Here is a 14985-nt window from a genome sequence, read left to right as displayed (position 1 = left end):
TATAGTCTAATGAGCGATCAACTCTACATTCAAAATTTTTTTTGAATACCCAAAATATAATTGGTTGGCTTTTAATTTTAACAATTAGATATTCTAAAATTTATTAGATAATTTAACAAATTTTTTTCTTCAAATGAAATTATTAATTGAATAAAATCGATAGATACTCAACTCTATCTTTGTCTAGAATAAAAATAAAAGATCAAAAGATAAATTACACTTTTCATCCTCAAAACTATAAGACCGTGACACTTTAGTTCTCGAACTTTAATGTGTTATAGTTTAAATTATAAGGCATGTGACACTTTCATCCTCAAACTTGAATTAGTTACAATTTCTGGCTTGAAATATGAGGTATATCATTTTAATCCTCAACGTTTACTGCTGCTATAAATATAATTTATTATTCTTATGGTCTTGCCCTTATTTTTTTAATCATTCTTATACTTTTATTTTTATATTTTTATTACAACAGTAGTTGCTTCTTCTTCAATTGCTTTTTTATTTAAATAAATCTTTGACAATTTTTTTCGTGCTATTTTTTATTTAATTTTATTTATTTATTTATTTTTACGAAATCGACCAGCCGCAACACGCGAGTGCCTTCACTAGTACATACAAGAAAAGATCAAACCGGTGGCCATCACAAGCATAAGAGAATTACTATAGTCATCTCTAACATTTACGGAACCATCTAATTTTGCATTCATAGCGTTCTAACACTACAAGACATCTTTTACATTATTGTAACAAAATAGCATCCACTACATTGGTCCACTGCTATGAAAACTTGCTTCCAATAAGAGAGTTCACTATCTAACTTGTAATGCCCTTTTCACAAATAGGCATGGTAAGATCTGTAATAAAAAACAACAACAAATAGGGTGAAAACTATATAAAATAGTGTTCAGTGGGTACAGCTACCACCGAGAGAGGCGCTTTGTACATACTAGGTCTAAACGAGGTCTGATAGGATATGGAGATGATAATAAGCAATGACAGAAGTAAGATGCTATAGATGGCATGCACATGCATCAAGTTTTCCTAAAAATAGTAAGACTAGTACCATCATGTCCAATGTAATTAACATATGCATCGACTTCTCATGAAGGTGCTAGAGGTCACGAAGGGAAATACAAGAGCATGCATGATCCATTTGTTCACTCAACAAGTATACATGCATCAACAATTCAATTTGAATACCAACGATATTTTACCCAATTACCTGCAGGGGACTGACCCAAGGTCCAGTCCTAGGTTGCGCTTCGCCTTCTGGGTCGTTTCTATTGCATCAATCACCCAGACACTTGCATCGCATCCATCACTTATTTTCGCACTCAACAACAAAGCTTTAGTCAAATGCTTATGATAAAAAAATTATATTCACAACAGACTGATCACCCAGAGCTCTCTTGCTCAATCATCATTTCCTCAGTCTCAAAATACTTTGTCCGTGTCCATCATGTTATCCCGTGTACTCATATATGTCCAGTTACCATGTCCTTGACATCCTAGCAACAATAACAATGTGACGATTTAACTACTATAAGTTCTAATCTTCTCCGGTATGTGTCACGTCCTAAGTCCACAGTGGATGCTCCCCGGGTATGTTTACAGATTTGCGGCACGACCAGAATTTCTTCCATGCACACGGAGTATCATGCTAATCAAAGTTTCTTTACAAATCACGTTAGTAATTCATCCACTAGCCATGCATTGAAATGTAAATCAAGAAATAATACCTTTAACATAAAGATACCATACTAATCATGGGTTACACACAAGGAAAGGGGTTATTTAGATGTGGCGAGGTGATCCAAACACTTCTGATGTATAGCACAATCTATCTATTGAATTAAAAAGTACAAAATATATGAAGTAAAAAGATAAAAAAAACATCAAGGAGTGTAGCAAAGCCATTCTTCTTAAGACTTAATCCCGTCTGCACTGTTCGAGCAACTTGGTGTGCACTGGGTCAACAAATAGCCTCGCAGGATATATAATAAAATATAAACTCCAATTATGTTTACAAACACGAAGTCGAACCTTTGAGCATTCACTCGATTAAATTGCTAAGAAGAAATAGAATTAGAAATAAGAAAGAAATTATTGTGAATGGAGAATTGAACTTCTGATCTATACTTCAGCAGTCAACTGATTCAACTCTATGGGTGTGTTTGGTTCGAAGTCGGAGTCGGAATCGGAATCAGAATCAAAATAAGCTGGAATCGGAATCGGAATGACTCATTACCTAATTCTGTTTGGTTCATCACCTGAATCGGAATCGGAATATATCATTCCCATTGTCGGTATTTGGTTCAGGTGGATATAAAAAACGTAATCAAATTAAAATACTAACATTATATTTATAATATATTAATTTAAATTCAAATTAAAAATTAAATATTCAAAATTTACATCAAAATTTTGAAATAATATCAAAATTTTAAATCTATTTTTTTTAAAAAAAATTAAACTTTGAAGTTGAGTGGATAATTCAAAATATGAAACTAAATTTTGATTTATTCAAATTATTACAATTTAAATTTTAATTTGAATCCATAAATTTAATTTAAGTTTGAAATAAAATTTGAATAAAATTTTATATAAATTAAAATTTAATTTAAATTCAAATTCATAAGTTAGATTCGAAATACTTGATTAAATTTTAATTTTTAATTTAAATTTAAATTAAAATTTAAAAATATATATTTAATTTTTAAATTTTAACTCATATTTTAATTAAAAAAATTAAAAAAATAAATTTAATCCGAATAAATATCCATTCCGTCCAGATTCAACTTTCAATCCGGCCTCCTAGACCGGATTGAAAAAGAGATGATTGGAGGATTCCCATTCCACTCGGGAATCGGAATCGGAATGGGACTCCCACGTACCAAATACCCACAAATGGATTTACCCATTTCGATTCCAATTCCAGGGTGAAAAAAAAGCGAACCAAACACGCCCTATAGGTTTATATAGACCACGAATAGGTGCTTCATTAAATAACAATTTATGAACGGGCGTTACATGAAGTGTCTTTTCAATTTGTTACTTTTTATTTGATCATAACTACCAATTAATTAGTAGTACCTTTTTGACTATTTGATAACTAAATCTAACAAACATATGCACAAAAAGAACATAGTATAAAGTTGTCTTTTCATGCCTAATAATTTCACTAAAAGTCACATCCTTTCACATTCATTTACTAAGAGTTTCCTCAATCCCTTCGCTAATTAAGAGTTGTATATATTCACTAAATATCAAAGGACAAATTAAATAACTACATTATTTTAAGAGTTTTCTCACAATTCTCCACCAATTTTTAAAATACGTCGAAATGCATAATCAAAATAAAGCAAAATATATACATGAAGAATCAAAAATAAAAAATTCTTGACAATTTTAAAAATCCTATGCATAGAGATGTATTAAACTTAAACCTACAATTAGTGAAGACACATCAAAATTAGTCATAATTGAAGAGTAGACAAGTCTTTGAACCAACAATTATTTTTGACTAACCAGATGTCATGCCCCGACATTGCCATTTTAGTTGGGCACGTACACAGATCGCTGGACGAACAAAGTTTCTCCTATTTGCCCAAGACATAAACAAAACAAGTACATTAAATTTCACACGGAAAAAATAACGTAATATAGTTTTGCACGAGAGCAAATCACAAAAGCGAGAATTTAAACCTAGCTATTACAACACTTGGATCATTCACATTTTACATACATTTCTCCACTTTATACATTACATAAATTCCTCAAAATACAACTTGCTCTCAATTACATTTCTGTTGGAAAAAAATAATAGCCAAATCAAAGCGCAAAAATCAATTAGATTTTCACATATCTCTTTCACTGCAAAATGCATTACGATTACCACGATCGGATCTCGTCTTGTTTTACGAACTCGTTGATTCGCCAACAACCTGTCTCAATTTGTTGCACGTTATTCTTGCTCATTGTAATCCGGCTACTAGAATTGATCGTATAGCACACCGCCCAAAATCCCTAGGGATTCTGATGATGCCCTAAAGCGAACCCGATAGAGAGAATTTTTTTTGGAGAGATTATTCGAACTTTTTTTTGCATCTTGTATATGGCCAATACCTGATGTATTTATAGGCCATAAAGGAGACATTAATCCTAATCCTATTCTGACTGAGTCTTACACAAATAGAAATTTAAATAGATTAGGAAATTCTATCTCTTAGATTTATTCCTTATCCCATGTGGTCTAGGAACATTTTAGATAAGTACCAATATTTATTCCTTATTCCATATGGATTAGAAATATTTTAGATAAGTCCTAATACGGACGAATTCAAACATCTCCCACTCATACACACTTGGTACTTATTTATATTTTCTGATTCCAAATATATTCTCATCTCATTCTACTCTTCATACAGAAAATGGTCCGTGTGATCAATAATGAGAAGAATCAAAAAGTGAGGAGTGTTATATTAAGCCACCATCCTACTAACATAATACTACAACTTCAAATCAAATTCCTAAACTATACCAGATCATAGCATCTCTTATCCCATAGAGCAAGTTAGATCTCTCTCATCAATGCATTTGTACTGATGATTATGTTGACAATAAATATCAACATAATCACCCGAGTCACAAATCATAGGTGTATTGTCAAATGATTTCTCCTTAGATGCCTCATATCAATCAATTTCAACTTGACTGCATTCATAGACATGTTCTGCTCGATCGAATCAATCATGGCCTTTGGATATCATACTAAAGTAGCATCACCAAGTATCCACTTCATGACATGGTTCTTAGTCCCAAAGGGCATGCAAAGGTCACACAGCGACACGGATCAATTTCGTCACTCTCTAAAATAGTGATCGATCTTGCACATATGGTATGAACGTATGCTATGGTGGAGCTACCTCTAAGAACATGTCATGCTCAAAACACCATACGAATGTCGGTTCTATTGCAACGCAAGACAACAAACCTTAAGACAATCACCTACATAGTGCCTTCTTTACATTCGGCTTCATACAGGCCAAGTAGAGTTGTGGACCATCTCTACTGTCGACTTTATATAGTCTCATCTTAGCTCATCTAAGGCGATATTCAAGATTTAAACACTTGGCAACTCGTTTAATGCAAAGTGGGCCACCTGCATTACTAACTGCATTTGTTTGATCTTATTTGTCTCATCTTGCTCGCTCTCCTAGCGACAGGGCAATCACCCGTGTGAGAGGGCTGATAAAGGGCTTGATGACAATTATTCTCATAAGGATATTGTGCACTAATTTAAAATTCAAAAAAGAACGATGACAAATATCTTTATTAGCAAAATATTAATACAAGATATATAAAGGTCAAATCCTAAACAATCCCAATCCCCTTACGTGTCTATGAAAAATATCTCTAATAAGTGGTTTGGTAAATAGATTTGCTATTATATCATTAGTAGATATAAATTTAATTACAATCTGACCTTGTGCAACTATATCTCTAATTACAATATGCTACCATGATACTTTGGATCCTTTGCATAAGCTAGCGCTGTTTTGTTGTCACAATAGATAATAATAGCATCATCTGCACACTCTATTACATTCAAATTTATCATAAATCTCCTTAGCCAAACAGCCTCTTGTACTGCTGTTGTACATGCAATGTACTTCGACTCCATAGTCGACAAGGAGATACATACATGGTTGTTTCCTGCTATACCATGAAATAGCAGCTCCTCCAGCATATTCTGAGAAAGATTTGCATTCATCTCTATCTATGAATCCATCAGCGTCAGTGTATCCCATCAATCTAAGCTTTCCTCCATAATAGCATAGAGCAAGGTTCGTAGTACCTCGTAGGTATTTGAAAATTCTTTTATCTGCTTGCCAATGTGCCGCACTAGGATTACTCTGATATTGAGCTCTTAGCATAGAGCAAGGTTCGCAGTACCTCGCAGGTATCTAAAAATTCTTTTACCTGCTTGCTAATGTGCCGCACCAGGATTACTCTGATTTTGACTAACCATGCCAACAGTAAAACATATGTCTGGTCGAGTACACATCATTACATACATCAAGCTACCGACTACACTCGCATATGGGACTTTTTCCATCTGCTTTCTCTCTTCTTCTATTTTACGGCATTGTTCAAGGCTATTTCCATTGGAGTATCAATAGGTTTCGAATTATGTATTCGTAATCACTCCAAAATTCTTTTGATATAAGTTTCTTGAGACAAACTTAAGAATTTTCTAAATCGATCCCTATGGATCTTGACTCCCAATGCATAATCTGCTTGTCCCATGTCCTTCATCTAAAGCCTGGGTAAAGTGGATATAAAAGATTTACAGCCCACCATTGGATTGGATGTGCACACAGCATTTCTCTAGCTTGGCGGAGGCGTTTCCTATGCATGAATATTTCAACAGATGGAGATCGCAGGCGAGTAGATTGCTGATAGATTTCAAATGACGAGCGCACCACAAGCAAATCTAAATGACTCGTGAACCAAGTCACTAGTTCCCATATTGGTCTAATATAATATTCTGTACCACCTTCAAATAAAAGTATAAGGAAGATGAGGATTAATACCATATTTAAAATGAATTTTCTATCAGCAACAAAGAATAACAACAAATAGAAGGAAAAACACAAGGTAAATAATAAATTTCTTTAACAAGAGATTGTACAGTAAGTCTTTTTGTCTTGTCCAGATATACAATTAGGTAGGTAGAGCAGTTTTGATTACACCTCGGATTTTTTGTCAGTGCTACAATCATAATTAGCAATATCACCATATTCATCATCACTGGATTCAGTAAAGGCCTCTTCATCTGCAATCTGAAAAACAGTTCGAAAGATATGTAAGCGTTTGAAAATAGATGCAACAGATAACACAGAAATGGCTACCTGATTGTTGCTGAAAGTGACACAAGATTCATTTTCTCTTGAATAATCTGTGTCTCCTTCATCATCTTCTGAGATACGCTGTGTTACTCATGACAACATTGAAATTGTTTTTACAATCAACCAGTCAAAGTCAAGAGAATAACTTGAAAAACGAAGGAATAAACAAAGATCTTCAATTACTGGCCTGTACAGACTAGATAAGCTGCATAAAATGCTGCCATTACTAACATAAAAGGGACCAAAATAGGTTGACAACTAATAATCAAAGATAACACAAGGAACAGTGAATTAAGTTTCAGTTTTGGTTTCCATCTAGAAGTATCACATATAGAAGTTTTTGAGATTTCGGCGGCTTAGGCTGGTTTCAGCAAAACCGGAAAGAAAGAATTTAGAAAATAATAAAAATAACTAAAATTATGAAAACTAAAAATAAAGTTAAATGACAAATTTTCAGTGGAATTGGAGAAAATGGGGCATGTTATTTTGGGTAATTTCATAGTTTCACTAGTTTGGTTCGCGAAATCCTTAGAAACTACAGAGTATGGAGAACACAACTAGAATTATACTAGAACCCCTCTATTGTTGTATTCTACTTTAATATTTCATTACAGACACGTTCTCCGTTAAGTATAACTACTATGGATCGAACACTAGTTTGCCACACCCATAACTGTTAGTTCTTGCCAACATTCTGAAGCTATACTGAAGTACCCTAGTTTAGAAAAATCAAATCTGATAATCAAAGTCTGAGAAATTGAAGAATACGTATTGTTTGTACTATAAAATATTTAAGAAGCTTAATCTTCCGAATTCCCTATATTCAAGAAGAGCAGTTTGAGCTAGGCTGAAAAGTTTGATTCTTATCTACAAAATGAGTTTCAACTTTTTAGCTATTAGAACGTATATTCTAAAAGAGACTTCGCTCGTTGAATTCAAAATGTTTATCTCAATTTTGCCCTTAAAGAGGTCCCGTATTTACTTAAATATCTTCAAGGAAAGGTTCTCTTTCATATTAGTCGCCCAAATCTTTCAATATTGCATATTAGTCCCTCAAATCTTTCAGTATTCGTCCTGAAAATATCTATTGTTATGCATACTAGTCCTTCGGATACTTCGGACAGTTTTTTCTGAAACAAGCTTGTTTGAGTTGTGAAAAGTGATTTTTGCCTCAGAATTCCTGCACTTACCAGATGCCTACACTTTCTCTTCCAAGTCTCCTCCTCCCAACCTTTTTACTCTCAAATTATTTATATATAATAATAACATCTAATAACAATGACCGCATTACATAATTCAGATCCATGAAAATATTGCAGATCTCAAATTTGCTATTTTTAAGTAACTAGTTTCTCTATTATTTTCTTATCAATGTTAACTCGATCTTGACTTGATGCAGGACGGTTTAGGAATCTAAAGAGTTACTAAAATTCGGATTGAACTATTCTTAGAAATCAAACTTAAAAAAAAACATGACAAATCCAATAAAACTTCCATGTTTAATCCACCGAACCTTAATCAGACTCGGATTCAATTCAGGATATAAATCAGACTCAGGTTCAAGTTAGGCTTCTAGTAACGGTCCATCGTCTAACCAAATATTTCAAATACGGTTCCGACGACAAGTTCGAAAAGGACCCAATTCTCCATCAACTCTCCCCGGCTTGGAAAAATTCGGCTCCACCGAATTGCGACTACTGTATTCTTCATAAAGTTTTGGGTCGATCTTCTGAAGCTCTTCTTCTGTGACGCACGTCGTGTCCTCATAAGGCCTGTACAACCACTTGACTAAAAATGTGCGATCTCCTCCATCTTGCGTGGACACAATATGGTTATTGAGTATCAATTCGATTGCATCTTTCTTTTTCTGCAAAGAAGGGCTTGAAAGACAAGGTGAAGGTGGAATAGGACTATCAAATGAAGGAAATTTTGAGTCATTTATATCTTCATGATAGGATGTTAGGTCTTCAATATTGTAAGTGGAGCTAATCCCTATGTCGGGTGACAGCTCCAACAAATAGGCATTAGAACTGATTTTCTTTAGAATTTTAAACAGACCCATTCGTCATGCATGCAATTTCTTAACGGCTCCTTTTGGAAGCCTTTCAGGTCTAATTCTCACGATAACCACATCTCCTTTTTAAATTCATCGATACTCCGTCGTACATCAGCAGATTTCTTATAAGTTTCATTACTAAGACTTACCCGTCTCCGAATTTCATTATGTAATTCTCGTATATGTTGAGCAAAGAGTCGGCATGTTCACTACTTCGGTAACCTATAGGTAAAGGTCCTAAATCAAGAGGTTTTCATCGATTATATCTAGTAACAATTTCAGAAGGACTCATGCCGGTTGTTCGGTTAATGGAACTACTGTATGCAAATTCAACTATAGGAAGAATAGTGTCCCAATTTCTAATGTTTTCTCCAACTAAACATCTTAATAAAGCACCTAAACTTCGGTTGACAACTTCAGTTTGTCCGTTTGTTTGGGGGTGGTGCGCAGATGAAAAGCGCAATTTTGTTTTTATTATTTTCCAAAGAGTTTTCCAAAAATAACTAACAAATTGGACATCTCTATCGATAGCTATTGTTTTGGGCACCCCATGCAATCTTACAATCTCAGCAAAAAATAAATAGGCAACGTGAGAGGCATCGGATGTTTTCCTACATGGTATAAAATGTGCCATTTTAGAAAATCGATCAACAACAACCATAACTGAATCATGCTTTCTAATGGTCTTGGGTAAACCTAAAGCAAAGTCCATACTAAGGTCTTGCCAAGGTGAATGTGGTACGGGTAGGTAAGGATGTATATAATCTAGTATTTTGCTGCTTGTCCTTAGCTTGCTGGCATGTCCCACACCTCTCGATAATTCTTGCAACATCCTGTTTCAAGCTAGGCTAGTAAAACCTACCTTCTAACTGTGAGGAAGTGAATCCTCGACGTATGTAACCGAACCCTGATCAAAATCGACGTAGGGTTGGTTCGAAACGCTTCGAAAAATGGCTTAGAAGGGAAATGGAGGACCTTGGAGAGCAATGTGTGCAAATCTGCAAAGTTGCAGAAAATTCGTGCTCTCCGGGTCCGGACCCTCTACAGGGTCCGGATCCCGTAGCTGCGAAATGCCCAGTGCGGGCTGTGCACTATTTGGCTAGTTGAGGGTGTTTGTTGCAATTGTGCATGAGTAGAGTTGAAAGAGTGGTGTTAGGGCTCATTCTCTTCACACTCTCATTTCCAACCACAAAAGAAGCTCTCTCTCTCTAAGAAGCTCTCTCTCTCTCTCTAGGAGTGGATCAAGAGGAGGGATTGGAGGAGATTTGGAGCAAGAAGGTGAAGCTCCATCTTCTTCTTCTTCCTTTGCTTGGAGGGAAAGGCTTGTAGAGGTAAGCTCTTAGCCCTCTCATGGTGGATTGTTAGGGTTTGGCTTAGGCCTCTTAGAACCTAGCTAAATGGAAACCTTAGATGCTAAATAAATGCTATTTGTTTGAATCAAGAGATTGTATTGGGTATTCTTGCAATAGTTGCATCCTAGGGCTAAGAAGAGGGTTTTTGCTTATAAGTGGTTTGAGCTAAATTGACCCTATGTATCTTCAATTGAAGGTAAAGTTAACATTGTGGGCAACTCAAATTGAAGTTCCTACGATCGGGTGACGAGTAATCGAAGAAAAGGACCGTTTTTGCTTCGTTTCCGCCTTGAGCGCCGAGGCAACGTCCAAAAATCACAAAATTGGAATTCTAGCATCGCGGCATCACCAAAAGGTGGAGGGTGCTATCCAAAGTAATCGGACTTCTTTCTATGTCCAAGTATTGTTGAGCATACATTTCTATATATGATATCTTGCATTATAGGAAGTGTTGAGTAGTTGTATTACCATTCCCTTGCATGCTTCCATAGTAGTATTAGAATTTGTGGGTTGAACACGTAATCTAGTGGTCGCATGAGGATTGGGTTATGACATTGAATCCTATAGTGAAAGAACTTGGACAATAAAGTTTATGTAAACGAGTGGCATGTGAATTAGTGTGGTAGAGGCACTTAAACATGATTACATAAATGAGTGGCATTTGATCTAGTGTGGTAGAAACACTTGGAAAACATAATGATATGAACGAGTGGCATTTGGACTTAGTGTGGTAGAAACACTATGACGTGGACCTAAGGATAGTAGATTTCCCGAGTTGCCAATGTGACATTTGAATCTAGTGCGGTAGAAGCAATATGGCCCTTGTAGATAGGGCTCTATAGACGAGGATTGAATCATACTCAGTCTGTTTTCACTTGGGATGGTCGCTCCACACAAGCAGTGGTTTACGGAGATGTCACATTAGGGGCAGACGTAGTTGTCCCGCAGACGGTCTCGGTGTGCGAGTGCAGATTCTCCTCACCTATAAGATTTTGAGAAGTGAGTCGAGGTGTAACCTTCGGGTTAGCCAAGCAGATTGGGTGACAATTAAAAGGATGGAATCGTAAAGCATGCATTCACACCATGACATGAACATAGAGACATGTTAGTAGTTTTCCTAGCTATGTGCATATCTTATCCATAATATTGTTGAAGCATAGTAGTATGCTAGATGAATTAATTGCTATGTAGAGTTAGCATTTATCACATCATGTTGATCGAGGCATAGTAGTATAAGAGTAGAATTTATACTATACTAGCAGTTTCTTTATCATATCTATCTATTTATCTATCTACTAATGCCTGCTTAGACCTAGTGGGAAGATCGGCGGAGTCGGGGCCGAACCCACTGGAAACTATTCGTAGTTCTCATCGCACTTTGTTGCAGGGCCTAGCGAGAGCGGACCGGCAGTTGATCGCGGTAAGGGCATAGCACCCTAGCTAGATAGCAGCTTTCCTTAATGCATTAGTAGACCATGTATAGATGTGAGGACATGATGTATATGTATTTTGGAGAGTTGTGGATGTATATTTCTCACGAGATGAAAATGTAATAAAGATGTATCTATTTTGGTGATGATGTAAACCCAATGTAAATGTGGATGTAAATGTAATAGATAGCTTTCTCTCTCTTTTGCTCTTGTTTGTATTGTACTTGCGATGCTTCATGTATGTTTTATGTCTTCCTGGGCGACAAAAATGTTCATGATCTTGTTGTGGAGCCTTGGGCAGACAGGGGAGATGCTGTCCGTTCGGCGTCTGTTCAATGTATCCAAACCGACCAAATTAGTGGTTGTGGGGCATGGCACTACCATTGCTATGGTCTTGTCCCGTCCGAAGTGGCCTACTAATCCTCCAGCATGCAGCTCTAACACAATAAAATCGCGTAGTGATCCGTGGGGTATGCATAGTCGACTTCCCCAAAAAAGATACTGATCGTGTAAGACATGATCATTACTGGTGATCATACCCTCCACAAGTGAAGCATAAATTTCACCAAAGTTGGGGCAATTAGGATAGTCTTCCTTAATTCTCCCGAAGCCTATAACATTCACATCTGTCGATCGAATAGTGCCAACTATCTTGCTTAGTGCGTCCGCAGTTTCTATACCAGCACGATGTTTGAGAACGAACGTGTATTCTTGAAGGAACTCTACCTATTTAGCGTGCCGAAATCCTAACATTTTTTGTGAGTTTAGGTACCTAAGGGCCCGATGGTCAGAAAAAAGAATGAATTCCTAGGCAAACGGTAGTGCCTCCAATGTCTAAGTGCTTGAACAACGGCATATAGTTCTCTGCCATAAGTAGAATACTTTTGTTTGACTTTATTTAACTTTTCACTAAAATAAGTTGAGATGCCCTTCTTGGCTCAATACTCACACCTATGCCTAAGCCTAATGCATCACATGCAACGTCAATCACTTTCTCAAAATTAGGTAGTCTTAGAACTGGGGCTTCAATCATTCGTTCCTTAATCTCTGTAAAAGCTTTTACAGCTGATTGGGTCCACTTGAACTCTTATTTCTTCAAACAATTAGTGATGGGAGCCATTACAATGCTAAAACCTTTAATGAACCTATGGTAAAAGGCTGCTAAACCGTGCAAACTTCTAGCTTCGTGAAAATATGAAGGCTCGGACCAATCCCTAATGGCTCTAACTTTCTCAGAGTCTGAAGAAACTCCCTCAGAGGATACAATGAATCCGAGAAAAATAACTTGTGATTGCATAAAGAGCACTTTTTCATGTGAATATATAATTTCTCTTAACACAAAACTTAAAAAACTTGTCGAACATGCTCCAAGTGCTCACGCTCTGTCTTGCTATACATCAAGACATCATCGAAGTACACAACTAAAAACTTTCCAATAAAAGGCCTGAAGACTTGATTCATGACTCTCATAAATGTACTAGGGGCATTGGATAATCCAAAAGGCATTACTAACCACTCATACAAACCCTCTTTTGTCTTAAAAGCATTTTTCCATTCGTCCCCCAGTCTAACTCTAATTTGGTGGTAACCGCTCCTCAAATCAATTTTTGTAAAAATAGTAGATCCCGTCATCATATCTAGCATATTATCTAGTCGAGGAATGGGAATCGGTATTTAATGGTAATTTTGTTTATTGCTCTACTGTCCACACACATACGACATGTCCCGTCTTTTTTCAGTGTCAAGGGTGCTCTCGCGAATAAATCCCTTCCTAACTAATTCGTCAACTTGTCGCTTCAACTCTGCATGTTCTTTTGGTTCATCCTATAATGGGGCAGATTTGGCAATGATGCTCCAAGGACTAAGTCTATGGCATGTTGAATATCTCTCAAAGGTGGAAGCTCATCGGGTAACTCTTCAAGTGTTAAGTCACTAAACTCAGTTACTTAACACTAAACTCAGTTAGAAGGTCCCTAAGAATTAAGGGTATCTCAAGTATGTCAATGGGGACTTCGGAATTTTTCAAGTGACTAGTGCATACACAACTCCTGTTTCTACTTCTCTACAAAACCCTTTTTTATTCAAAATGTGCAGAGATCTGGTTGTTTCGACTTTAGGTACACTAGAGGAACTCGATTCTAGGGTTCCCATAGTCGTTCATGATGGATTCTTTGAGGTTCTAAGAGAAGCTATCTTGCTGGGATTTAGTACGACCTTCTTTCCTTTGGGAACGAAATAATAAGTGTTTGGTCGACCATAGTGCGTAACATTCATATCATACATCCAAGGTCTGCCTAATAGGACATGTGCAACATCCATAGGAAGAACGTCGCACCAAATTTGGTCTTCATATGTAGCAAATCTTTGGGTAATAGGCATCGAAGTTCTGTCTACCCAAGCTACTTTGTAAAGAGAAGGATGAGGTTCAAGCTTCAAGTTCATTATTTCGATGGCGGATTTCGATACCACATTCATGCAACTTCCTCCATCAATAATGACTTTGCAACTTTTATCCTCGCATTTTGTATTAGTATGAAATATTGTGGTGCGTCTCCAATCGTCATCTAACTTATAGGTGTAGCTAGAACACATCGCATAACCTCTTAAAAGCCATTTTCGTTCTCGTCATATGTCTGCTCTAAATCTTCCTCGTCACTAACAATCTCATCTACAATATGTTCAACTTCCTTTAGGTCTTCTTCATTGGGTTGAATAACCATATTTCTCTTAGGAGACTCGTAGGAGTAGTGACCTACCTTATGGCAGTTGAAGCACCTACCGACTGTTCGATCAGATTTTGAACGCTCGCTAGCTACTAACTTACCTTTATCATCATGGCGGTTTGATGGACATGTTTGGGTTCAGGTTATTAGCCTTAGGATTCCTATCGGTCCATTTTCTAGAATTTGTCTCACCAGCTTGGGAGGAAAATCTCTTAGGTGGTGCCTTAAGGTATCGTTCATATTCTAGTGCAAGTTGAAAGGCTTCTTCAACACTAGAGGCTCTATGGCGTGTAATTTCTCGTTGCAAGTCCTCACACAACCCTTGTCGAAATCTTAGAAGGGTGGTCATCATCTCATCTTCTTGAACATCACACCTATGTTTCAATTCATCGAAACGAGTCATATATTCGGCCACAGAAAGTGACCCTTGGCACAATGAATTCAATTGCTCGTAAAGGTGTTGCTTATAGGTTGGTGGTACTAGCAAGGTTTTAAGTACCCGTCGGCACG

The 14985-nt window shown here is 36.5% G+C and overlaps 1 protein-coding gene across 2 annotated transcripts in view; it reads right to left on the bottom strand.

Annotated features, from left to right (window-relative positions):
* LOC109722335 (CRM-domain containing factor CFM3, chloroplastic/mitochondrial) overlaps positions 6646–14985 on the bottom strand; it is a 56160-nt gene continuing 47820 nt past the window's right edge. Inside the window, exons 8-9 of one of the 2 annotated variants that reach the window (XM_020250358.1) lie at positions 6918–6995; positions 6646–6848 (exon numbers count right to left, since the gene is read on the bottom strand). In XM_020250358.1, the coding sequence (XP_020105947.1) occupies positions 6753–6848; positions 6918–6995 (174 nt within the window). In that variant the 3' untranslated portion in view covers positions 6646–6752. Of the gene's footprint in view, positions 6849–6917; positions 7120–14985 lie in introns of those variants that run through there. The other variant, XM_020250359.1, reaches the window with a different exon arrangement.

This window comes from Ananas comosus, linkage group 16 (assembly GCF_001540865.1).
Source record: "Ananas comosus cultivar F153 linkage group 16, ASM154086v1, whole genome shotgun sequence".
NCBI classification, from domain to species: domain Eukaryota; kingdom Viridiplantae; phylum Streptophyta; class Magnoliopsida; order Poales; family Bromeliaceae; genus Ananas; species Ananas comosus.
The sequence above is the reverse complement of the archived record's forward strand: the minus strand, read 5'-3'. Positions and strand labels throughout refer to the sequence as shown.